General features: G+C 30.8%; 2 protein-coding genes and 1 long non-coding RNA gene across 3 annotated transcripts; all 3 read right to left on the bottom strand.

Annotated features, from left to right (window-relative positions):
- Positions 1 to 6,660: 6,660 nt before the first annotated feature.
- Positions 6,661 to 9,567, bottom strand: LOC112772657 (putative disease resistance RPP13-like protein 1). The gene has a single exon (XM_025817628.1). It carries the CDS (start codon positions 9,565 to 9,567, stop codon positions 6,661 to 6,663), a length of 2,907 nt encoding a protein of 968 aa, XP_025673413.1.
- Positions 9,568 to 9,600: 33 nt separating this feature from the next.
- LOC114927443 (putative disease resistance RPP13-like protein 1) lies at positions 9,601 to 10,533 on the bottom strand. The gene has a single exon (XM_029297363.1). It carries the CDS (start codon positions 10,531 to 10,533, stop codon positions 9,601 to 9,603), a length of 933 nt encoding a protein of 310 aa, XP_029153196.1.
- Positions 10,534 to 16,275: 5,742 nt separating this feature from the next.
- On the bottom strand, positions 16,276 to 17,972 carry LOC112789383 (uncharacterized). The gene is made up of 3 exons (XR_003196246.3): positions 17,353 to 17,972; positions 17,042 to 17,156; positions 16,276 to 16,578 (listed from the first exon to the last, which is right to left on the bottom strand). It is a non-coding gene; the product is annotated as an uncharacterized lncRNA (long non-coding RNA).
- Positions 17,973 to 25,088: the final 7,116 nt, after the last annotated feature.

The following is a 25,088-nucleotide window of genomic DNA, read 5'->3' as shown; positions in this document are numbered from 1 at the left end:
AAAGAATATAAGATAGATAATACAACTAGAATTTAAAACAAGATATAAAAGTGTAATAAGGAGTACTCATCAATTTTGTTAAAAATAAAAATATCTTGTAATTTAGAGTACAAAAGTGAGTACATACAAGAATTTAGTATTATGAATTAAACGTATAAAATTACTTATGATGCTATATGTCATACGTGCAACTAATTTTACAATGTCTAATGTCATTATTAACCAAAATTCAATAGTTAAAAATCTACAAATTTTTCAATAAAATTATGTGAAGGTTTGATAGAAAACTCTATATTCTCTAGAATGATGTTTCTAAGAAGTTGAAAACTACACCTAACTTATTTGAGGAACTCTACATATCAAAGATGAGCGAAGTACAAAGGTTAGGCGGAATTTTATGGGAATGATTATGAACATGGGTCATTCACATCCTTAACGATCTTGAAATTACAGGACATCTCTTTATGGAAAGAGTGGTCAAATAGCAACCTTGATGAATAAGGTGCAACATTGTCTCCTTCAGTTAAAGAGCTTCATATATAATCAGATATCCTAAATTGATAGGAAGGTTGTCTGATATGTTTTCTTCCTTTAAAAAATTAGGTATTATTGGATGATGTCAAGTTCTCACACGTCCAATACCAAGATATTCAAAGTTGAGAGAATTAGAACTAATCAACTAACTTAATGTAATGCATTGGATCATAATCTCTCACATTAATTATCAAAAATATTTTCAATTATTATTAACTTTAGCACGTAAAATTAAAACTAATATATAGAAAATCTGATATAAGTAAAAAAAAAAAGACAAAACGTTAAAAGAAACATTATAGTAAAAAAAGAAATACAAACACAAACAGCTCAACTAATTAATAGAGAAGAGTAACAAATAATAAAAAATGACAAAAAAACAAAGTATTGTGTAATATAAATATTTTTTTATTATCTTTTATGTACTCTTTGTGTACTATCTGTGTATTCTCTATTTATGATTGAACTAACACCTGATTTTAACTGTGCAGATAATAAAGACCCTTGATTCTATCTTTTTCTTTTCTTGTACTTAATATATGTCAACTTGAGTGCTGGATATTGTTTTTACTACATATACTTTTTTTTTTAATTTATTCTCCAAATTCACTGCAACACCTATTAGCATAATTTAACAAACAAACTAATATTTGTATTTATTTTATAAGTTTATTTAGTGTTTTATATACAAAATAATCAAATACAACAATATTTAAAAAATAACAAAAAATTATATATGAAGAACTTTGTTATTCATTTTTAATTATGATTATGTAACAATGCAGGATTATCTCTTTATGTGACTGTACAAACAGAAAAATATAATTTCTAATTTAAATATTTGTTAAAGCAAATGTTTTAATATATTAAAATATATATTGTTAAATCAATTTTTATTTTAATTATCATGTAATTTTTTGTTTTAAGAGTTATATAAATTATTTTATAATTAATTTTAAAATAAAAAAGTATTTATTATTTTTAATTATCTAAAAAATTATTAACCAAATATTTATAATATTAGCTTTCGCACATGTACAGATGTACCGGTCTAAATATAGTTGTATTAAAAATTAAAGAAAAGATTGAATCCAATAAAGTATATAGTACTTGTTAGTTTTTGACTTTTTATTGGTTAAGACATTGCTTCTTGTAGGGTTTTCCATTTTGTTACTGTTGCATTACATTTCTTCCTCTACTACAGTACTACCAAGAGACTAAAATCTAGAATCAGAAGCTTATGGAAACAACAACCAGTTGGATTTTATCAGTTGTTTCTAAACTGTTATTATCACAATAATTGATCAAGAATGATACCTTTGCTCTAGGTTTTAAGAGAAATTTACTCATGAATTATTATGCTACACTTGTTAGATTGTTCTTGAGGAGATTATGTCCTAAATCTTATTAAACTAATCATCTATAGTTCTACGGTAATAATACCTTACAACAAAATCAGGTAATAGAGGAACCTATGATTCATCCTCTTGAAGTTACATAAGCATTTATTAATAGAGATTATTCCAAACTGATGTAAAATTAGTCCCGTTGTTGGTTGGCATAAACCTTGATGCAGTGGTACTCATCACTTGTTGGATTTAGCTTACCTTTGTGCACCGATGAGATACTTAGCAAAAATTATCTTACGAAAATAAAAGAAAAACTCAACTACTAACGATGCAATTTACAAATTACAAGTCATTGTGGTATTTGATGAAAAACTTTGCTACCAAAAGATAAAACTTGATGAACATTGTTGTTGCGATAAGAGATTGCAATTGATATGAAAGTGTCTTGTATACCTTATTTAACTAATTTAAAGACATAATCACTTGTATCTACCAAATAAATAAATAAATAAATAAATAATAATAATAATAATAATAATAATAATAATAATAATAATAATAATAATAATAATAATAAACTAACGGGACACATAAAACAAATCCAATATGTATCTAATATAATAGCAATTGGTTCTAACAAAATTAGATTACTCTTTAAAATAAGTTTTACTTGCAATATCTAGTTAGAATGTTGGAGTTATCATTTTTTAAAGGAAAAAAAATTACTTAGGTAAAATTTATTTTTAGAAAAGATTGGAATTTAGTATTGTATTTGATAATTAAAAATTAAAATTAAAATTTTAGTTCTCTCAATATTTTTAAAAAATGAAAATATAGGAATTCAAATTTTTAAAACGGAGACTTCAATTTAATAATATTTTTTAATTATTTTTATTTAATTTTTTTAATTTTAAATTTATTCCTTAATTTTTATATTTATCTTAGAGTAAATATAATCCTCAAACATAATAAAAAGCTACATGCAAGTCCATAGCATTATACGTGCCACATCTTTAATTCCCTCTGTTTCTCGTGTAAAATGAAAAGGGCTACCAAGTTCAAAATAATCTTTTAATAAAGAAGTTAAATGTAATTTTTTTTTACGTAATTCATCTGGACATCAAATTAATAAATAATTGATTTCATAGATAACTTTTTTCTTCCTTTGTATAGAAAAGTTTTTGTTTTTTTTTATTTTTTATTTTTTGTGTGGACTAATTCAAACGCTAATAACAACTTTGCTCCTCTTTTATTAATGTGCAGAGAGATAGATTATTTATACTATATAGTATAAATATTATATTAAAAATATTTTAGAGAACGTATTATAAATAGATTTTGAATTTATTTATTTTTAAAAAAGATATAGATTATTTATATTAGAGTTATACAGACCTGCATTTTCCTTTTTTTTTCATTTTTTGATTTGCATTAATGGCTACACTTCGTCTTTTCTTACAATTTTTTTGTTTGTAAATAATTAAAAAAATAAATGAATGAGAATGAAAAACATATAATATTTTAGAGAACATATTATAAATAGATTTTGAATTTATTTATTTTTAAAAAAGACATAGGTTATTTATATTAGAGTTATACAAAATTGCATTTTTCTTTTTTTTTAATTTTTTGATTTGCATTAATGGCTACACTTTATATTTTCTTGCGGTTTTTTTTGTTTGTAAATAATTAAAAAAATAAATGAATGAGAATGAAAAACATATAAAAATATTATATTAAATTTAAGGAATTTTTGACAATTAGTATGAGAGATTAAGAAATGAAGAGTAGTAAGAGTCTTAATATATATAAGTTGTAGAATTTGAATATTTGTAACTGAAATTTTTTATATTTATTATTATTATGATACTTTTAATGTATGTTTATTGCATTTTTTTTCCAAAGATAATAGGTTATATTTCATTAATTATTAAAAAATGAAATACAAAGATGTCCAAAAGCAGAACAGCATAATAAAAGGTGGGAATTTCCCAAAAACACTACACTGAAGGTATTCATCCAACGGTGTATGGTCGAAAAACGAAGAAAAATCTTAAAGAAGAAATAATGATAAATCAAATTGAATGCATCTAAGAGCTTGTCTCATGGAGATGACGACCTAAACTGGGAGTTCTTTGGATTTCACGGAGCAACTTGACAGAACTTGCTAGAATAGCAGACGGCATAGAAGTAGAACCTTCAAAAATCAACTGGTTGCGAGCTTTCCAGCAGTTCTAGCAAATGATGGCAAGCAATTGAGGATTACGGTCAGCATTCTTCAACGGGTTAAGTATCTCTGTTGATGCAGTCCACAATGTCCAAAAGTCGTTAGAACTCTGAGGGGGAAGACAGTCACGAAAATAACTCTGAGACCATACATCTTTAATTCTAGAGCAATCGATCAAACAATGAGTGACTGTTTCCGTTGCTTCATGACAGCAAGGGCATATTGGTGATATAGATGGGATGCGGTGATGAATCTGAGCAAGTACCGGAAGTCGGCCATGGAGAGCTTTCCAAATAAATAGCTTAATTTTGTGAGGCAAGTTCAACTTCCATAGATCAATCCACGGCTTTTTCTGTTGCATATAATTAGGGCAAAGCTCCAGAGGCAGATGGTAAAATAAATAGCCAATTCTGTAACCTGAAGCTGTATCATATTGCTTGGATTTGTTCAAATCCCATTGCAATTTGTCCCTACTCTGCTGAATTTTAACTGACAAAATCCTGTTTGCAACGTCTTGGGGAAATAGTTCTTGAATGAGATTCTGATTCCAATTTCTATCTTCAGTAATTAGATCTTTAACTCTTGGAAACAACTCAGAAATAGCCTGTCTATTTGGCATGTCAGAAATCATTAAAGGATACGGAGGAGGCAGCCAATGATCCTCAAAGGTTCGGATATCCTCACCAGTACCCACAATCCAATTAAGACCTTTTTCAACAATCTTTCGGCCTTCCAGTATGCTCCTCCATCCCCAAGAAGGCAAGACTCCAATTTCTGCCATTATAGCATTACCATTGCTAAAGTATTTACCTCTTAAGATTTTGGATAATAAGGAAGTAGGCTGTGTTACAAGTCGCCAAAACTGTTTGCCTAAAAGCGCCAGATTTTGGATTCTGAGATCTTTAAATCCAAGACCTCCTTCTTTTCGTGGGCGAGTCATAGTGTCCCAGCTAATCCAAGCCATCCTCCTTTTACAACCTTTTTGTCCCCACCAGAACCGAGAAAGTAGAGAGTGAATTTCCGAAATTAAACCATCAGGCAACTTGAAGCAAGACAATGTATAAATAGGAATAGCTTCTCCCACTGCCTTAAGCAATATGTGTCTACCACCTGACGAAAGAAGATTGCGCTTCCACCCTTGGATTCTTTTCCGAACCTTTTCTTTGATCATACTAAAAGAAGCCTTTTTCGATTTAGAGACTGTAGAAGGCAAACCAAGGTATTTATCCTGAGCCCCAATATGATTAATATTCATAGAGTTAGCCAGTAGTGTACGAGTAGTGGACGGCGTGTTGTGGCTAAAGAGTACAGCAGATTTATTAAGATTTACCCTCTGGCCACTGATGCTTTCATAAGAATTCAATAAATGCAGGATATTTGAACATGCTTTAGGATTAGCCTTACAGAATAAAATGGAATCATCAGCAAACAGGAGGTGGTTGACCTTGGGACATCGCCTATGTATCTGAAGACCCTGAATTAGTCTATTTTGTTCTGCCTTGTGTAGCAAGAAGGAGAGACCTTCTGCACAAAAAAGAAAAAGATAGGGGGATAGAGGATCTCCTTGTCGAATACCTCTATTTGGTTTGAAGAAACCATAAGGTTGTCCTTCCACAATAACAGAATAAGAAATAGTTGTCACTAATTCTCGAATCCACATGATCCATCGAGAGTCAAAACCAAACTTCTCCAGTATAAACCAAAGAAAGTGCCATTCCACCCTATCATATGCCTTACTCATATCTAATTTTAGCGTCATTTCATTTTCGAGACCCTTTTTTTGTTCTTCAAGTAATGCATACACTCGTGAGCAATTAGGATATTATCAGAGATTAATCTGCCTTTAATAAAAGCACTTTGCGTAGGGCTAATTAGTCTATTCATCATACTCTTAAGCCTATGTACAAATACTTTGGAGATAATCTTGTAAAAGACTGAAGATAGGCTTATTGGGAATAAGACAGATAGTACTTGATGTTTCAATTAAATAATAATAGATAAGAGTTTTTTGTTTTAAGTTTTTTAAAATATTTTACTAAATAGTGATTAGTTGATTTTTATCCTTTGTCAAGTCATTAGAATTGCTGATGTGGCATCATTAACAACAAAAAAATGATTTAAACTCATTGTGGAGAGAATTAGTATCAGCTTTTATATATTATAAATAGATGTTAACAATTACTTTGCTCTACTTCTGATCCTGTGTATATTCATCTTTTTATTGTAAGTGATAATAAAAAAAATAATAATCAGAGTAAAAAAAAAGGATAAAAAAACTTTAGATTCTTCTATGGGCATGGCACATTGAACTGATGCACACCCTCACCGGAAAGTTGTTGCTTCTTCTGAATTTCAACCCAATACTAGATAGAAAATGGCATAAAAATGTAAATAAATCAACAATTCTTAACTAACATGAACTTAATATAATTGTCAGTGAAGCAATGAAGACATGAATGAATGTTGTTTTAAACATACATATGCATCGAAATCTTGGGTCTTCACCTGATATTAATTATTTATCCATTGATCCATCTAATTGTAATCTCTTTAGTCTTCAATGACTCCGTAGGGAACGAGAGAGACCAAGCTTCTGTATTCCCCTCCATCCCTTTCACACTTGTCTTTTAACAATGAGCACCCTCTAATGGTAAGATGAGAAAGGGAGTGGACTAGTCTATCTAAAGGCAGAAATGCAAGCTTATCACAAGCTTCAATCTCCAGAGTTCTAAGAGATGCTAGGAACTGAATTCCAGTGTTCTCTAGAGAAGTAAGACTTGGAATTCCACTGATATAAAGAGAAGTTAGTGATGTCATTGCATGTAGACCCCAAGCAGTGTCAGGTGAGAGCTCAGTACAGCTGCGAATAGAAAGTGACTCGAGTTTTGGAGCAGGCAACCCTCCTTCTGGAAACAAAACCAGTTTGGAGCAGTCTTTTAGTTCCAACTTCCGAAGATATGGGAGGCAATTTGGAGGAGATGAAATCTTCTTGAGGTTGCTACAGCCTTGTACCTGAAGTTCTTCAAGGTTGGTGAAGAGGGACATTGGAAAGGATATGAGAGAACTACAGCAAAATCTTAAGTGTAATCGTTTAAGAGCAGGATACTGGTGAGACTCATGTGTTGAACTTGGAGAAACAAATAGTTCTAAATTCCTGCACTCATAGATCTCAAGTGATCTTAGACTACTTGGTAGTAGGCCCTCCCTAAAGACAGTGGTTAGAGATGAGCAATTTCTTATGATTATGGTTTCAAGACATTCATTTTCCTCCATCATTCTCTCAGACAATGATTCCAATGCATCGCAACCAGTTAGCTCGAGTGTTGTTAATTTCGGCACCCACGGCATTGAGCTTGTAAGAGCTTGGCATGCTGTGATCACTAGTTTTCGTAGCGAAGGAAGTCGACGAGGCAACTTTCCAATCAATTTAGGACATTTGCTTATCTCAAGTTCTTCAAGTGAACGGAATCTTGATTCTTGTTTAGCTCCGCCAGTCGACCACTCTTCCCAGTTGGGCATGTCCTCAAACTTCATGATCTTCAAGGATTTGAATGACTCAGTTATGCTTCCATAGAATTCTAGGCCCAACTTCTGTAGTCCTCTCATCTTTGATACATAGAGTTTCTCAAGAGAGGGAAGTTGTCCAAGTGATGGTAGGGACAAACAACTTTCACAATCCACAAGCTCTAAGACTACCATACTAGAGAATCTAATGCACCTGCCATTCCAAGATTGGCATGTAGTGATCACTAATTTAACCAGGGAAGGAAGTTGATCAGGTAACTTTCCAGTAAATTTTGGACATCTAGTTATGTGCAGCTCTTCGAGTGAAGGGAATCTTGCAGCATGTCCGGGTTTGCTGGATGACCACTCTTCCCAATTAGGCATGTCTTCAAACCTTAATATCTTCAAGGTTTTGAATGGCTCAGTTACATAGCCATAAAACTCTGGACCTATCCTCTGCAGACCTTTCATTTTTGCTATAGAGAGTTTCTCAAGGGAGGGTAATTGTCCAAGTGATGGCAGTGAGAAGCAAGTTTTACAATCCACTAGCTGCAGAACCACCATCCTAGAAAATGCAGAACTCCCCAACCAATTTGGCAACATACTACCTCCAAAATTTTGAATTTTTAGCCTCTTCACATTTTGATGTGGCACCAACATATTGAGTACTGCAGTTTCACTGTCCACATTATGAGCTGTAGTTGTCCATTTGAATTCTAACTCATGAAGGTATTTCTTGCTCCTCAACCTTGCATTGGAAGCTTCTATTGCATCAGCCACATTCTGCAGGTTCCCTATCGAAAGCGCTCCACGAAGCTCTAAAAGGCTCCCAAGCTCACTAATTTTGGACCCCCTTCCATTGCTTACAATGAAATCAGTCAACACTTGAAGGGAATTCAGTCTACCAAACTCTGCCGGCATCTCCATAACTTTGCTTCCACTAATATCAAGATGGCGCAGATCGATGAGTTTGAACATGTTATCTGGTAACTTGCTGAGACGACGACATCCTGATAAAATAAGTGTTTCCAAGTTATACCAGCTACAGACATCAGGAGGCAAACACTCAACTGTGGTGTTAGCAAGATTCAGGTACCTTAGATGTAACGAGTTCCCAATTGAAACAGGAAACTTGGTAATTTCATAATAGGACAGAGAGAGCACACGCAGGGGATTTTGTTTTTCCAAGAGATCTTGAACCATTCTAGTAAATGCATATTTGCTTCCAGATTTTGAGGATCTAAATGGGAGGAAGGTTCTCAGTTGTTGGCATTCTGTGAAGGAATCCAAGTTGTCAAGAGCTTCATATTTGTCCTGCGAAAAGGACAAATAGCGAGCCCAGTTCTTAATCCTTCTTGTATTGTTATCTCCTAGCATGTAACAAAAATCGCCTGCAACAAACTGAGCTAAGTCGCTGATAAGATCATGCATCATAAAGTGTGATTTGTCAAGAGTTGACTCATGAAAAAATGACCTAAAATGCAACTCTTGAAAGCACTCATCTCCTATATCTTCCATTCTCTTCTCTGTGTCTGGTTGTGGCAGAATACCTTCAGCCATCCATAGATAGATCAAGTCCCACTTTTTGATTTCATGGCCTTTAGGAAACACGGAACAATAAGCAAAGCATCGCTTTAACAGCGGAGGCAAATGGCAATAGCTTAATATCAAAGCAGGAAGTATGCTGCTCCTAGCACTTGGTAACTCCCATATGTGACTCTGGGATACACTTTCCCATTCTTCAACATCCTCTTTGTAACGTACAAGACTTCCTAGTACTTTTGCAGCCAGAGGGAGACCATTGCATTTTCTCACAATTTCCATGCCAATTCTTGTTAGGATAGGATACTCATCTGGGTTCCCATGTTTGAAGGAACAACCTGAGAATAACTTCCAAGTATCCTCATGAGAAAGAGGGGAGAGGGAATGAGTTAAGAAGGCTTGAATTGCCATTGCAACACTTTGATTATGCGTGGTGACAATAATTCAACTTTCCCAGCTTTTCCCTGATTGAAATGGCCTTCGGAGCATGTCCCACTCGAGAGAGTTTACGCTCGAAAAGCCATCCAAAACAAGTAGAAACCTGTGTCTTGCCAATATATCCTGAAGCTTGACTTGAAGCACATTCAAGTCTATGATGTTGGAATATTTCGGAGCACAGGACTCGAAAATCTTCTTGGTTATTTCATACACACCAGATGCCTCTGAAATAGAGGCCCATGATCTTAAATGAAAATGGTTCCTCACTCTTATGTCATTGTACAGAATCTGAGCAAGAGTAGTCTTACCTACCCCTGCCATTCCCACAATTGCCACTACAGGAACCCCTTCTATTCCACCATGCAACAACTCCCCCGAAAGCAGAGAATCAATAATCTTCTCCTTGTCATCATTTCTGCCATACACTCTTTGTTCATCCACTAACGAAGTTGTGGGTAAAGGTAATGAAAGTGGTTTGTTTTTATTAACACCAGCAGCACCTTCCTTAAGACCAAGAAGATCTTTATGCTCTATTATAGACTTCAACCTCTCAACAATCCTCTCAACTTTTGACTTAACTCTTTCAGCAAAAGGATTGAGAGAAGAAGCATAATCTCTTACCTGATCCAAGGTGGTACGAGGTCCAGGTTCCATCATGTCTTGCAAGGCTCTAGTGGCAATCTCGTCCAAGAGATCATCAGCATCAAAGACAGCATTTTTGAGCCTATCAACCCATTCCTTCACCAATTGATCAGTAAGCTGTTTCTCCTCGGCATCATCGAGGACCGCAGTGACAGATAGCAACAGCATCTTGAGCTTCTCAAGAAGTGACTGATTAAGATGGTTGACGCGGAAGAAGTCTATGAGCTCACGACGTGCTATCCTGTCGAACAGCACTTGCAGAACGGCAGAGACTAATGAACCAGTCCAATCAACCATGGTGGCTATGGTGGAACACCTTGCTTTGTGCAGAGTCTAGAAGAAGGAAGGGACAATGGAAAAGGATGAAACTTGAGTGTGTAATGTGTTACTAGCGTAGTTGACTAGTTTGACTTTATAATGTATGTTTTCTTCTTTGTTCTTTGTTTTTGTTTATCAAGGAAAGAATATATTCATTAATGACCCTGCCACAACTTAGACCGTTGATAACGACAAAGTTGCATTAAATTATGCAAGACAATCATGAATAATATTGATTACTATAAGGGAGATGGTTCTACAAACACGCATAAAACGTCTTTTTTTTTTAAGATATTTTTTAATAATTAAAATTTAATATATATAATCATTTAAATTATGTTATTTTTATCAAAATTAGGTTAAACAAATTAATTTAATCAAAAAATAATAAATCAAATTTTAAATCGATTTAAATTAATATTATTTTTTAAATAACTATAATACTCCTATTATATAAAATGACTAAAATACTTTTATTATATATTAATTTTAAAAATTATAAATTCTAATAATTTTTTTCACTGTCATTATAGATTAAAATTTAAAGTTTTTAAAATTAATATATATATATATATGAAATATTTTAATTGTATTTTATAATAGAAATATTATAGTAATTTTTATAAAAAATATTAATTTATATCGATTTAAAATTTAATTTATTAATTTTTTTGTTAAATTAATTTGTCCGATCTGATTTTAATAAAAATAATATAATTTAATTAATTATATATATTAATTTTTAATTTTTAAAAAATATCTTTAAAAAAAGATATTTTTAACATTTTTATCTAAGTAGCTTTTTTACTATAACAAATTAATAATGACTACATTGGTATAATATTAAGGCAAATTCCTCTGCTGCGGCGTCCGCATTTGTCAAATTTATCTTTTATAATGAATATTAAATATTTAAAAATAATTTATTTTTATATTTATTTTTAGTATGATTATAAATTTATACATCGAGTGTAATAAAAAAATATTAAATAGTCATTAGAATTTATTATTTTATTTTAATTAAAATTTTTAAATATTAATAATTAACTGCTGACTAAAATAATAATTTTTGATAATATTTAAAATTCTTTTATAAAAATATAGACAAATAAAAATATGATACATAAATTATATTATTTATGTCAATAATTATTTATTTTTTTAAAATATATTATATCAATATTTTTTTATATTTGATAGATCTTGCTAACTAACTACTATGGTATTTGTTATAGAACATTAATTATATTTAATTAATCTTATTTATTTTTTTATTTTAGTATTATTTATCTAAGAGTTTTATTAATAAATATTTTATTTAACAATTTTACTTAACAAGTGTTTTAAGACTATTAATTAAAAATATTATTAAAAATATAAAATAAATATTAATTTTACAAGTTTTTATGCATTAAATATATCGATAAATAAAAACTTCTTTTCATTCTCTTATTCAATATTTTTAAAATACTTTTTAGCTAAATATTTTATTTGTTTAAGCTACTACTTATGAAGAATATTATAAATACAATGTTTTAATAAAAAGAACATAATTTAAGTTTTCAATATATTAACAATGAATTAAAAGAGTAAAAGCTCCGTATTTTAACTCTGTAGTCCTTAGAACAATTTTAAATAGATAGCCCTAAAATAAAAAGTGAATCGAAATACGCGGGTGTAATTAACGGTTAAGGGCAAACTCGGATAGAATTGAATTAGATATGACTAAAATTTCGATCCGATTTACATTAAAATCATCGAATTCAATAACTGTAGTGTTTTTTAAATTGGATTCAATACGATCTGTATATTTGCTAATTGAATCGGATCGAATATCGGATATATCTACAAAACACAAAAATATTTTTTAAAATTTATTTTTATTAAAAAATATCAATAAAATTTATTTTTCTATTTTTTAAATATGTTTATTTTTAAAATAATATTAAACATACTTTTTTTAAATAATAAGTTAAAATAATATAATATATATGATAATTATTAGTTGAAATAAAATATAAAAAAAACATTCACTTATTTATTTTTTTATTTTTGCGGATATATGAATATGCAGATCGTATATGCAGATACCTACATAAAATTTGCAATCGAATTCTGTTAGTATGTGGATTAGATCTAGTCCGATTTGATAGCCTTGTATATTGGATCCATATCCGTAATTTTCGAATCAAATTCGAATAAATACTGTGGATATACAGATCAGATCCGATTCATGAACAATCCTACTCCTTAATCAATATCCTTATTTCTTGTTCTTTAAGTAAAAATTAAAAGAAGGGAAAATTTTATTTTAACAAACTGCACGTAAGATAGCAAAGTTGGTGGATTTTTTTTAAATAAATAATTAATTATTTTATTTATTAAAATATATTATTTGTAGTCTTTTTACGAAAAATTATTTTTATTTTTATCTTATTTACAGTATAAATAAAATAAGACTGCACATATCTTATTTACACTATAAACAAGATAAAGTGCGAAATGAAGTATCTGTATCATGTTTGTACACGTGGTATATAACAGTCTTATTTGTTTACAGTGTAAATAAGATACATGCAGCCTTATTTCAAAGTGTAAACAAGATATAAGAGGATGCACGCGACCTATAATACAATTCTTTACAGCGTCCTTTGGATAGGTTTTTCATCCATTTCTGCAACTTTTCTCCAACTTCTATCCTCTTCTAACTTCTAAGCATAATATTGATTATCGAATTACTTGTCGAGTATGGCGTGCGCAGATGCATATGATGCGGAGATTAACCGACTGAATGTGATATGGCACATCGCTGGGGCAGCCGATTTCGAGGTTAGTGGTGTTTTCTTTCTTTTTATGTTAGAGTATTAATGTATAGCCATACTTAGGTTACTTTCATAAAACTAGTATACAATATATGTTAGGTGGATGAATGTATTGTTAGCAAGGATTAACTGATAGGGTATGATTTTAGGTATTAGTAAAATTAAGTTGTTAAGTAAATATTAACATTATTTTGTTTTTATTTAAATTAAGTTATTAAGTAGATATTTGGCGATGATAGGTATCAGTGGCTAAGAGAAGGGGGTTGAATCTTAGCCTCCCCCCTTTTTGCTTGGTAACATTTGCTGGCCTTTGAAATAACTTCCGAAGACTTTTTACTTTTTGTCTTGTACCTAGCCACGAGACTTTTTCTTCTTATCTCATAACCAGGCAAGAGATATTTTTCAATTTTATCTCCTATACAGCAGAAGCAGAAATGGAGTGGAAGAGAGAGAGAATCACACCACGAAGTATCCTGGTTTAGCTGTTAAGTGCAATGCAGCCTACATCCAGTCTCCACCACAACAATTATGGAATTTCACTATAATCAACATGATTGCATACACCAATTCTCCCTAGGAATTGCCCTTCCTATCCGGGACAAGTCCATAATCTATCCCCCAATCCTGAACTTGACTTGGTAACCCACCAAACTTTCAACTGCAAAGTGCTAACCCAACTTGTAAGGGGATTCCCACAAAATCATGAAACACAACACAGATGTACAAATAACCTCTAAGGACATCTATGATTTTTTCTTTTAATTTTGTATACTCTGCCTTTTTCCGCTCTATGGCTTTTTCATACAAACCTCACTGTTTGCCTTTTTTCATGAGACTCAAGACAGACAAAACTAAACAGAAAATTACAAAATAGAAAACATTGAAGGAGAAGAATTTCTATTAGCTTGGGTAGCTATAGGAACATTGTGCTTTCACTATTTTTCTTGCATCAAACCCTGACTGTTCTCCCTTATTTATAGAAGGGGAAGCCTCCACGGTTGAAAGTGTAAATCAAGCTAATCTTCTTCTTCTTCAAACTAAAATCGGTTCGGCCAGAGAGATAAGAGAAAACCGAATGTAAAACCCAACATGCAATTACCTCTGTGTCTTCCCTTCACACCAAACTTCATCAATCCAAGCCTTCCATCTTGACTTGCTCTCTAAGATAGATTCCTAGTCCTTGATGAGTCCTTGATGCTTGACAGCTCTTTCTACTCTAATCTTCTGCCTCATCCTCCACGTAATTACAGTAGCTACCTCCTGTGGTGGTTGATCAAAAGTAGAGACGAGCCATGCTTCCAAGGGATCTTCTTCCTCTGACCAAAGTGGATCTCTTCCTTTTTTGGGTATGGAAGGCTTGAGATTACTTCACCACATCTTACCTTTAGTGGCAAAGATCTCAGCCACACCATACTTTAGATTTTCTTTTTCTTGATGCCATCATCACAATGGCTTTGCTACTAGTTTCTTCTTCTTTCTGATAACTTGCCTTAACTTCCATTTTTTCTTGATGGATGTGACCGAAAGTTTGAGAGAGAAGAGAGAGTAGAAAGAAAAGCATTCAATGGATTTGAACAAAGAAATCAAAATGAATTAGTTCCTACTTCCATTTTGCTTGGTAGCGTGTGATATTAATGATGCCATCAAATCAATTGCATTTTCTCTCTCATGTTTCCAATGTCTACATTAACTCCACTTAACAAAAATTTGAATTCTACCAAATGAAAGATGTGGTATCCGTGGAAGCATGCAGCCTTCCTTTTTCAATTTTGGACCAAGCTTCGTTGATCTTACTTCAAGGAAACAATTGGGCTGGCTTAAAGATATTTTTTGGCCCAATAATGCATAACAATAATTCACCAATGTATTAAATATTTTTGTATAAGGCTGAATTTTATCTTTCCATTGGGCTTGCTATTTTTCGGCCCAAAACATATTCTGCAAGTAACAAAATTATTAATTTGAATTTATTAATTAGCAAATATGAATTAAGATTTAAATTAATAATTTTGTAATTAATTATATTAATAATGTTTGATTATCATCAATTTAATTTGGAATTTTTCAAACTCATCAGGTGATTTAATTATTAATTATTTAAGTAAATATCTCTATTTAATTAATTTATTAACTAGATGTTTATTAATTTAGATATTAATTATTTAAACAAATATTTTTATTTAAATTAATTTATTAATTGCATATTTATTAAGTTAGTTATTAATTAATTAAGTTAATATTTTTATTTAAGTTAATTTATTAAGTAAATGTTTCTACTTATTTATTAAATTAGTTTATTTATTAGTTAAACTAATTTGTTATATAAATGTTTATTGGGAGGTTTTTTGTGTTAACTTTGATAGTTTTATAATTTTATAGATTTTTTATTTATTTTTTTTTTATTTTTTATCAGAGGTTTCGTCTGCTTCTTTCCAGATGAGTGAGTCACACACTTATACCATTGGACGTCATTGTCCCCTACTTGAGGGAGGCTGGCTTCGACGATACGGTGTCACTCAGGAACTTCGTGTTTGACAACTCCATGATCACGGCATCCATGGAGCGCTGGTGTTCTAAGACCCACACTTTTTACCTGTCATGGGGTGAGTGCACCATCACCTTACAGAACGTTGCGTACCACCTCAGGTTACATGCGCATGAAGAACCAGTGGGTGGATGCTTCTATAATTTCCACACATGGTATGGGACTAAGACCTGGGAGTTGGTGGAGCGGCCAAGGTTCAGAAAATCGGACCGGTCATCAAACCATTCTAGTCACTGGTTCACTGGTTTATTGGTCTAATCGGTCCAACCAGAAAAACCGTTTTAGAATAGAATAATAAATAAATTATAAATACACATCCTAAAATATAATTATAGTCTAATATAAATCTTAAAATATCTTCGAAATTTAAAATACTATATAAAATATCATCAACCAAATACATATGATCTTATCAAAATCCAAACTCAAGATTATAAACCTGATTCAGATGGCTTCCCCGAGTAATTAACGAGTATTGTGTGTGCCAAACACTTTGGATACAAACAATTAACAAGAACTATATATTTCAATTATACAACTCAAAGATGAAGAACATGTTCCTATTATCAACTACCTTTAGAGATCTTCTTTCCCTAATGATGATTTCATTGGAAACTTGTTTTTGACCCACTCCATGTCCTTCACATCCTTGTAGCCCTACAAATTCACATCAAACACAAAGTTATTCATCTTCTCATCCATGGAAAGCCACATATACAACATGATAATATAACCCTATAATATACAAATAAGCATAGCCTCTGCTATATATTTGAGTGTATCCAACATGTATAGAATGTTAAAAAAGCAGCATTCAGCAACAAACATTTAAAGAGTGAGACTAAATTAACCACCAACAACACCATATCTGAACTCAACAATTAGCATTTAGCAACAAACATTACAGAACATTAACCAATAATCATACTAAAAGGGTGACACTAAATTATAAAACAGCAATTACAAAACACTACAAAGGAAGAACATTAGCATTAGTAATTACAGAAATTATAAAACAGCAACCAGCAACCAACAACCAGAAATTACAAAATAGTAATTACAAAGTTAAAAACATAACTGAAATTACAAAGAGCTTCTTGGCAGGTGAATTATTACTCACAGATACATTGTTATCAGCAACTGCTTCTTGATTAATACTTCCATCATGGCAAAGCTCCGATCACTTTGATTCTCAAAATAGCAATAGCAATAGCAACAAGCAACAACATCAGATTCTGCAATCAATCATCCAAAAACTAAATCAAATCAATCGCATAGTAAATTAATTGCAAGAACCCTTCGTATGGAAAATCAAATTCGATCAAATACCACACAAATTAAAACAACCAACAAATCAGTGCACCCAAGCAGCTTGCAGAACAACGCACAAAAATCGAAGTACTATATGAAATGAGAGATTACAGAACTCACACGAGACGCAGTAGACAAGCCAGCCAAGCGCCAAAACATCTTGAATTCTCAGAGGATGAGGAAGAAAGAATTGGATTTGGCAGGGCACAGAAACCCTAGCGCCTCGGGTTTCCAAATTGAATCAGGAACAGGGAAAACCCTAGAATCGGGAACAGGGGCGACAAGATGACGGTACGCAGGACGAAGACGATGGAGGATGGACACCGAACGAGGAAGAAGAGAGCGAAGTGCGAACAGGGGTTGAGAAGAAAAACAATTGAGAAGAAGAAAAACAATGTACCACAGTCCACAGAGCCACCACGGGAAGCTATATAAAGTGGGGCTGAGTAGAAGAAGACAACGTCGAACACCGAGCTCGAAGAAGAAGCTGCGATTGGTGAGATTGTGAGAGTGAACAGGGGAAGACTTGGAGCACGACCACAACGTAGAGAACGATGACAGTTTCTCACTCCTTACAACGGTGGCCCTTGAGCACAATGGACGGCGGCGGCGCTGAGTCTCTCCTTACGGCGGTGGCGGAGGCTAAAACCTAGGGTTGAGAGTTGAGAGAGGAGAGAGTCTGAGGAATTGGGGAAATCAGAAATGGCTTGAGGAGGAGGATGATTTTTTTATCCCTAGGCAGAGAACCTTAAATGACGACGTTTCATTAGAATCGGCCGGGTCCCGGTTTGGTCTGACCGGCCAGTTTTCGACCGGTTCAACAGTTCAAAAATGGTTTTGAAGATAATGGTTTTTGGTAGTAGACCGAACCGTATTAGAGCCCGGTTCACGGTTGGACCGGTTCAACCGGCAAGTTCGGTCCAATTTTCAGAACCTTGGGAGTGGCTACTTGGTGCCAAACCTCCTGTAGTTCAGCAGCAGGGTGTGTAGAGGAAGGAGTCTTTCTCCCTCAAGCTGACATGACTTCGGGAGTGATTCCAATAGATGCCCGATACCAATTATCCAGATACTATTCGATAATACACGAGATATTATATACTGTTGATGATTGAGGGTTACCTGATGACTGACAAGTCAAATAATCAGGTCCATCTCCGATTATTTCTACTGCTTAATGACTTTCAGAGGTGTCATGGGGTTTCGCAGTGCTTGCATGGACGTACCACTCCCTATGTTTTGCAGCACATTGAGCCACCACAGACATGCACTCCGCTGCTAGCTTCTTGGATATACCAAAGATTTTTCTAGTGGTGTCCACCTGAGCGACAGGTTTATATGTAGCCCATGGCTATAAGGTAACTGTTACTTATGATTTTCTTCTTCTTCGTTTATCTAATTCAATATGATGTTTGGTAAATTGAATTGTTGTTATTCTTGCAAATGTCCACAAGTTGATAGGTATAGCACAGCAGAGTAAGCCGGAGTTGGGTGCGGGACGGGGAGAAGATACCGAACTGATGGCTCAACCGGTGTCTCTAGTACAAACTCCTCCTCCTCATCATCTTCAGAAGAACCACTATCATTACTATCCGCACCATACTCCTCGTCAGAGTCTTCACCGTCAATGTCCATGTCTTCCACTGAACTAGCAACGTGTAGCGGTGGTGGTGCGAGAGGGGGGTCATCCTGTACAAAATCCAAGTGGCCAGATCCATCGCCATCAACATCACCTACCTCTACATAAAGCTTCATCCCTTGTTCCGGCATGATTCTCCAATGGATGTCAAACATGAGGCGCACATGCTCGTCGCTACAGAGCCAAAATAGACGAAACCAAAAAAACTCCATTTTCCATCGGTGCTAGCAACCAATAGGCCACCCTTCCAATCTCTTTTCTCCCGCTACCACTAACGCTACTTAATATCAGACTTTTCAACTCCGACAAAGAATTTACTCATCGGGTACGCAACAAAATGAAATCCTCACACTCAAATATCATCCCAGTATTACTGTTTCTTATCTGGCAATTGGGATACACACTTACAACCACATATCCACTACCACTAGACATTTTGACTTATTTTTCGAAAGAAAAACAGAAGAGAAGAAAAAGTAAAATGTTTGTGAAAAATACAAAAGGTTACACATTCTTTTATAATTGTTGAAAATTTGTTGAAAATTTGTTGGAACGTATCTCGTTTACACTATAAACGTCATAAATATTTACGTATCTTGTTCACAGTGTAAACGAAATAAGATTGTACGTATCTCGTTTACATTATAAACAAAATATATAAGTCTTTCGTTTCTTGTCTTATCTCATTTCGTGCAATCTTATCTCATTTATACTGTTATAAATGAAATAAGACATGTGATAGATTTTTATAAAAATGTTATAAATTGTATATTTTGATAAATAAAATATTTTTTATTTAAAAAAAATCCCCAAAATTGATACTCAATCGCTTTCTAGCAAAATTCCACAATATCGTCTAAGCATGCCTCATTAAAGGTTTAAAGAGCTTTAGCCAAAGTCCAAAAAGAGGTGCAAGTTTCCTGTGTTGATAATCGGAACATGGTTTTGCATTTTATTTTACTTTGTGAGCGGTATCGTGTGTAAGTTTCTTTTTGGATGTTCAGATCATACTAGCAAATTAATAAAGCAAGTTATTTTTCCCGCAAAATATTAGTAGAATTTATTAGTTTTAATTCGTAATTAATTATTGATATTTATAAATATAATTAAAAGTATATTATTAAATTATTTAAAATAAATGAATTAAATTAATAATTAAAAATATTAAATAAAAATAATAAATTCTGCTAATTTAAAAAAATATATATTTTATCAAGCTTTTCTACCATTATACCAAGTGTGTTTTGCAAAAAGACAAGTGCATGTGTTACACTCAATGAAATCTAAATTTAAACAAATCTAAAGTTAAAGTTGTACTTGTTACTTGATACTTTGATAGTCTCCCTTTTTCTTGTTCTTTTCTTTTTTTTTTTTTTTGTTCTCTCTTTAGGTCTCCAACCAAAGGCACCATTTGATTGTTACTTTAAAGTTAAAGATAAGAGCATTTTTTTAAAAAAGCAATATACCGTATCAATCTCAAAAAAAAAAAATAATAAAAAAATTTAATTAAAATCAATATTTAATATTTATTTTATTAAATATATCAATTTTTACATTAAATTTTGATAAAAAAAATAAATTAATTAATCTCTATTATTATTATTTTTATTTCTCACGGCATATTTTAATCTGATAGACTAAAGAATAATTCACTGCGAATCCAACGTAAAATTCAAAACCTTAACATTTGCTTAAGCAGATTAATAAATTAACTACTAAATTAACTCAATAAATTAGTTATGTCTGTTATAACTTAATGAAAATATAATAGCCTCTAAAAATTTAAAAAATTTATAGTCTTTTCATATAAACAAATAATATAATGTAAAAGACTTATTTATTTGATAAAATAAGAATTTAAAAATTAATTTAGTAATTAAAATTTGTGTCGAACTAAAGTGCTTGACTATAATTTTTTTTTAAGATTGATTTAAAGCATTATTTTTTTAATATATTAAAGATAATATATAATATATTTTATTTCAATCTTCAAACTTAAAATGTCATCCGGTACATGGAATGGTTGCAGCCATGGAAGAGCTTGAGGCTCCAGCAGGACACGACTCCAACCCGCTTTGTTTTTCTCTCTTTGTGCTACTATTCTATTGTTCTTTTTAATTTTTTTATCTTTCTCTTTAAAAAAAAAAAACATAAATGTCATCCACTATCATATTTTTGTTTGAGGATAAAATAAAAGGATATCAAGAGATATAAGTTTAGAAGAATATAAGAGAATTAACAAAATCTATTAATTTTGTTCATCATTTTTAGTTGTTAGTTCAATTCTTTTAATTTAATAATTTAATAACATATTTTTAGTTAATATTTTTAAATACTAATAATTAATTGTTAATAAAAAATAATAAATTCTATTAATTTTCTAATATTTATCGTAAATTTATTTAAAAATAAATAAATGGTATAAGTAAAATATTTTTTCCCATTAGGGTAGTGATATTTATACATTATAATTTGGCTTCATTTTTCTTCTTAACATACTTACTTTATTGACATCTATTATTATTATATAAATTAGAGTAAAACCCTACTATGTGTAAAGAGATAAATTAATTATATTATATAATATATTTAAATAAATGTTATATTATTTAGAGATTGATTAGATAATATGTAAATTAATGTTAAATTTAAATTATTTTATATTAAAAATATTTTATAAAATATTTATTTGATAATTTATATATAATTTTATATAATTATTCAACTAAAATGTAATATAAATTAAAATATAATTTATTATTTTAAGAATATAAATTCATTTATTTTTTAAAAAAATAGACTTTTTATATTAAAATTGTATAAAACTATATCTTTATTTTTTTTTTTTGTTTTTATATTTACTTTAGTTGTCATACTTTATCTTTTTATATGGTATTTTTTGGGTTGCAAATAATGAAAGAAAAATTAAAAAAAATAAATGACAATGAGAAACACCAAAAATATAAATTAATTTTATAATCATGATATATTTAAATATACCTAGTAAGGAGATGTGTCAAATTTGAACTTACTTGAGTTTAAAAAATGAATGAAAAATACCAAAAATATAAATATAAAATTATGAATTAATTTTATAATCATGATATATTTAAATTTATTTAGTAAGAAAATGTGCCAAATTTAAACTTACTTGAAAGAGTTTTCGCTAATTCATATGAGAGATTAAGAAATAAAGAATAGTAGAGTAGTCTTATATATTGAAGGTTGTAGAAGGCTTAGAAAAGGGGGTTGAATCTATGACCTTCTTTAACTTTAATAAAACAACCCTTTAAAGCAAACTTTCAGTCTAATTCTGTTTGAACTCAGCAGTGAAAAATTTATGAGACAATTTCATTTTGTCTCATGAATATCAGAAAACAGCACAGAGAAGGAAAGAGAGAAGCTGACACCATCATGTATCTTGGTTCAATTGTCTTATGCAATGCAACCTACATCCAATCTCCACCACAATAGTGGTGGAATTTCCACTATAGTTAAAGTATTATACATACACCAATTCCACAAGATTGACACAATCCTTTTCTTATCAAGCTATAACCTAACTTGACTTGACTATGCTAATACCTAACTCTAATGCTCACCTAACTAAGAAAGGGGTACCTCACAGGTACAAGATATAAGACACAGAATCAACCTAAAGAAATCTGAAATTACTCTAGGCTTTTCACTCAAGTGTTTCTCTCTACTTCTTTCCACTCTTAGGCTCTTTCAAGAACTCTCTCATTCAACCTTTTACCTCAAAAAATTATAGAAAGATAAATATTGAAAAAAATTACAATCTGTAAAACATGAAGGAGATTAATGCTTCAACAGCTTCTTTGCTATGTGATAAACCAGATTTACTTGTCTCTGATTTAATTTTTCATTCTGGTAGAATGCTCCTTTGACTAGAAAGTATTGTCCAAGTTAATGAACTTCTTTAGAGAACTCTTCTCAAAATATAAACCTCAAAAACACTAGTTATCTCTCCTTTTTTCAGTATGAACAACAATTTTTTCTTTTATATTTCCTTGCATGTTGTTGAGTTGCTCTCTCCTAAGTCAACTCCTTGAGCTGTGTGCTACTAACTTATCATTTCACCTTTTTTTTCCAATTAATCTTCCATTAGAAATTTGAGTCTGACTTTCTCTTGCTTGACCGAAAGCCTTAGGGAAGCAATTAAGAACAGTTTCCAATGACAATCCCACATCTGAACCCTTAAGATACTACTTTGTCTCCAAGAAACAAATTTGACCATTGATTTACAGCCGTTGTTAACAGATATCACTTTCTCCATTTATCCCAAATTGGAGTGGTAGAGAAATGGGGAAGATGAGAAGAAAGCACGATGCATGCAAGAGGAAATAAGTTATCTTTAACTTCTACCTTAGCCTAAGATAGATGAATTTGGGTGATTAAATCTCAACTTTTTTTCCCTTAACCTTTCTCTTTCTTTTCTTTTTTGATAAAAGACTTAGGAACAAAGCTTTCTCTCATTTCACTGAGTGAAAAAGAAAAAGTGAACATTGCAACAACTTGGATGAATGAGCTTGAGAGATCAATTCGGGCTTGGCTTGGCTATATCCACTTGACCCATCTCTTTCATTGTTATAATTTACTTTGGGCTTTATTTGTAAATTTTGCACATTATGAAGACTTCTAATTTTTATCCCAATTGCTTGGGCCACTGCAACAATAAATTTTGGCCTGCATCACTTTAAACAAAATCATCAAAACTAATTAGGTAATTAGCCTATTAGAATAATATTTGTCATCATTAATCATGTTAATTAATTTCTTAATTCAACAAGCATGTATAAGTAGACCAAATAATATAGTAGTAATAGGAAGAGTATTAATATGCATAAATTGTAGAATTTTAATATTTGTAATTAAATTTTCTTTATAGTTACTATTATTATGAGTTTTATGACATTTTTAATATATATTTATTATATTCAATTAGTACTTTATGTTTTAATGAAATAATAATAGATAATTTTTTTTATTTTTTAAAAATCTTTTACTAAAAGATAATTAGTTGATTTTTAAGTTTTGTCAAGTAAATAAAATTGCTGACATGGTATTGTTAGAAAAAAAATAACTTAAACATAATATAAAAGAACTTAAGACCATCTCCAATAGGAAACTCATCACAATTCCTATTTATGGCTCACCTGTCATAAAAAGTAACTACACATCAGCTTTTGCGACATAAACAGTAAATAGGAACTCAGAACATATCTCTCTTCTCCATTAGCAGGAACTAACTTTAGTCCCTTTTGTGGTCCCACTTAATTAATTAATTGAAACACTTAAAATTAATTTAATTAATTTCTTTCAATAATATAATTTAAATTTATAAATGTAAAAATAATTTATTATTAAAAAATATTAATATTAAATAAATTTATATATAAGAATAATAAAAAATATATAATTCGAGATTAAACTTGAGAGTTTGAGGTTTGAGATTGTTGGGTATTTAGAGTTTGAAATTTTTTTTGTAAATAATTGAAAAAATAATTGAGTTGGTTTGGATATATTTTTTCGTACAAAATCTAATATCAGCAGAACTTTGATTTCGTAAATTTGAAAGAAGATGAAGAAGAGTAGAAGAAAGTGTGAAAATAGAAGTGTATGTAAGTAGTATATATAGAGTAATAAAATATTAATTTATTAATAGTAACGATAACATAGTAACAACTAGTTTTCAACGGCTAATTTTGTAATGGCTAGTTTTACAAATGCTAATTTTAATAATGTAATTAGTATTTTAAATTACAAAAATAAAAATAACTAAGTCAACAAAAAATATTTTGTAAAGTATAAAAATTAAATTTATTTTTTGATATAAATAAATTTAATTAATTATAATTTAATATAATAATATAAATAATATTTAATATTAATTATAATATAAATAATTAATTAAATAAAAATTTAATTATTTAATTTAATTAATTATTATTTAAATAATTAATATAAATTATTAATTAAATAAAAATATTATTATTTAACTAATTAATATTTTATATAATTATTTTTTTTTAAATATAGAGTTCCCATTCAGAGGACTCCCCTTCCTCAAATCTGGTGCAGGAACTCAACTTGTTCCTTCTCCAACGCTTAAATTTTTGTTTCTCTCTGTTCCAAATTTTCTCTCATTAGAAATGCTCTAAGTATCAATTTTTTAAAAAATTACTAGAATTTATTATTT

The sequence above is a fragment of the Arachis hypogaea genome, chromosome 3 (assembly GCF_003086295.3).
Source record: "Arachis hypogaea cultivar Tifrunner chromosome 3, arahy.Tifrunner.gnm2.J5K5, whole genome shotgun sequence".
NCBI lineage: Eukaryota > Viridiplantae > Streptophyta > Magnoliopsida > Fabales > Fabaceae > Arachis > Arachis hypogaea.
This window is presented reverse-complemented; position numbering and strand designations above follow the sequence as displayed.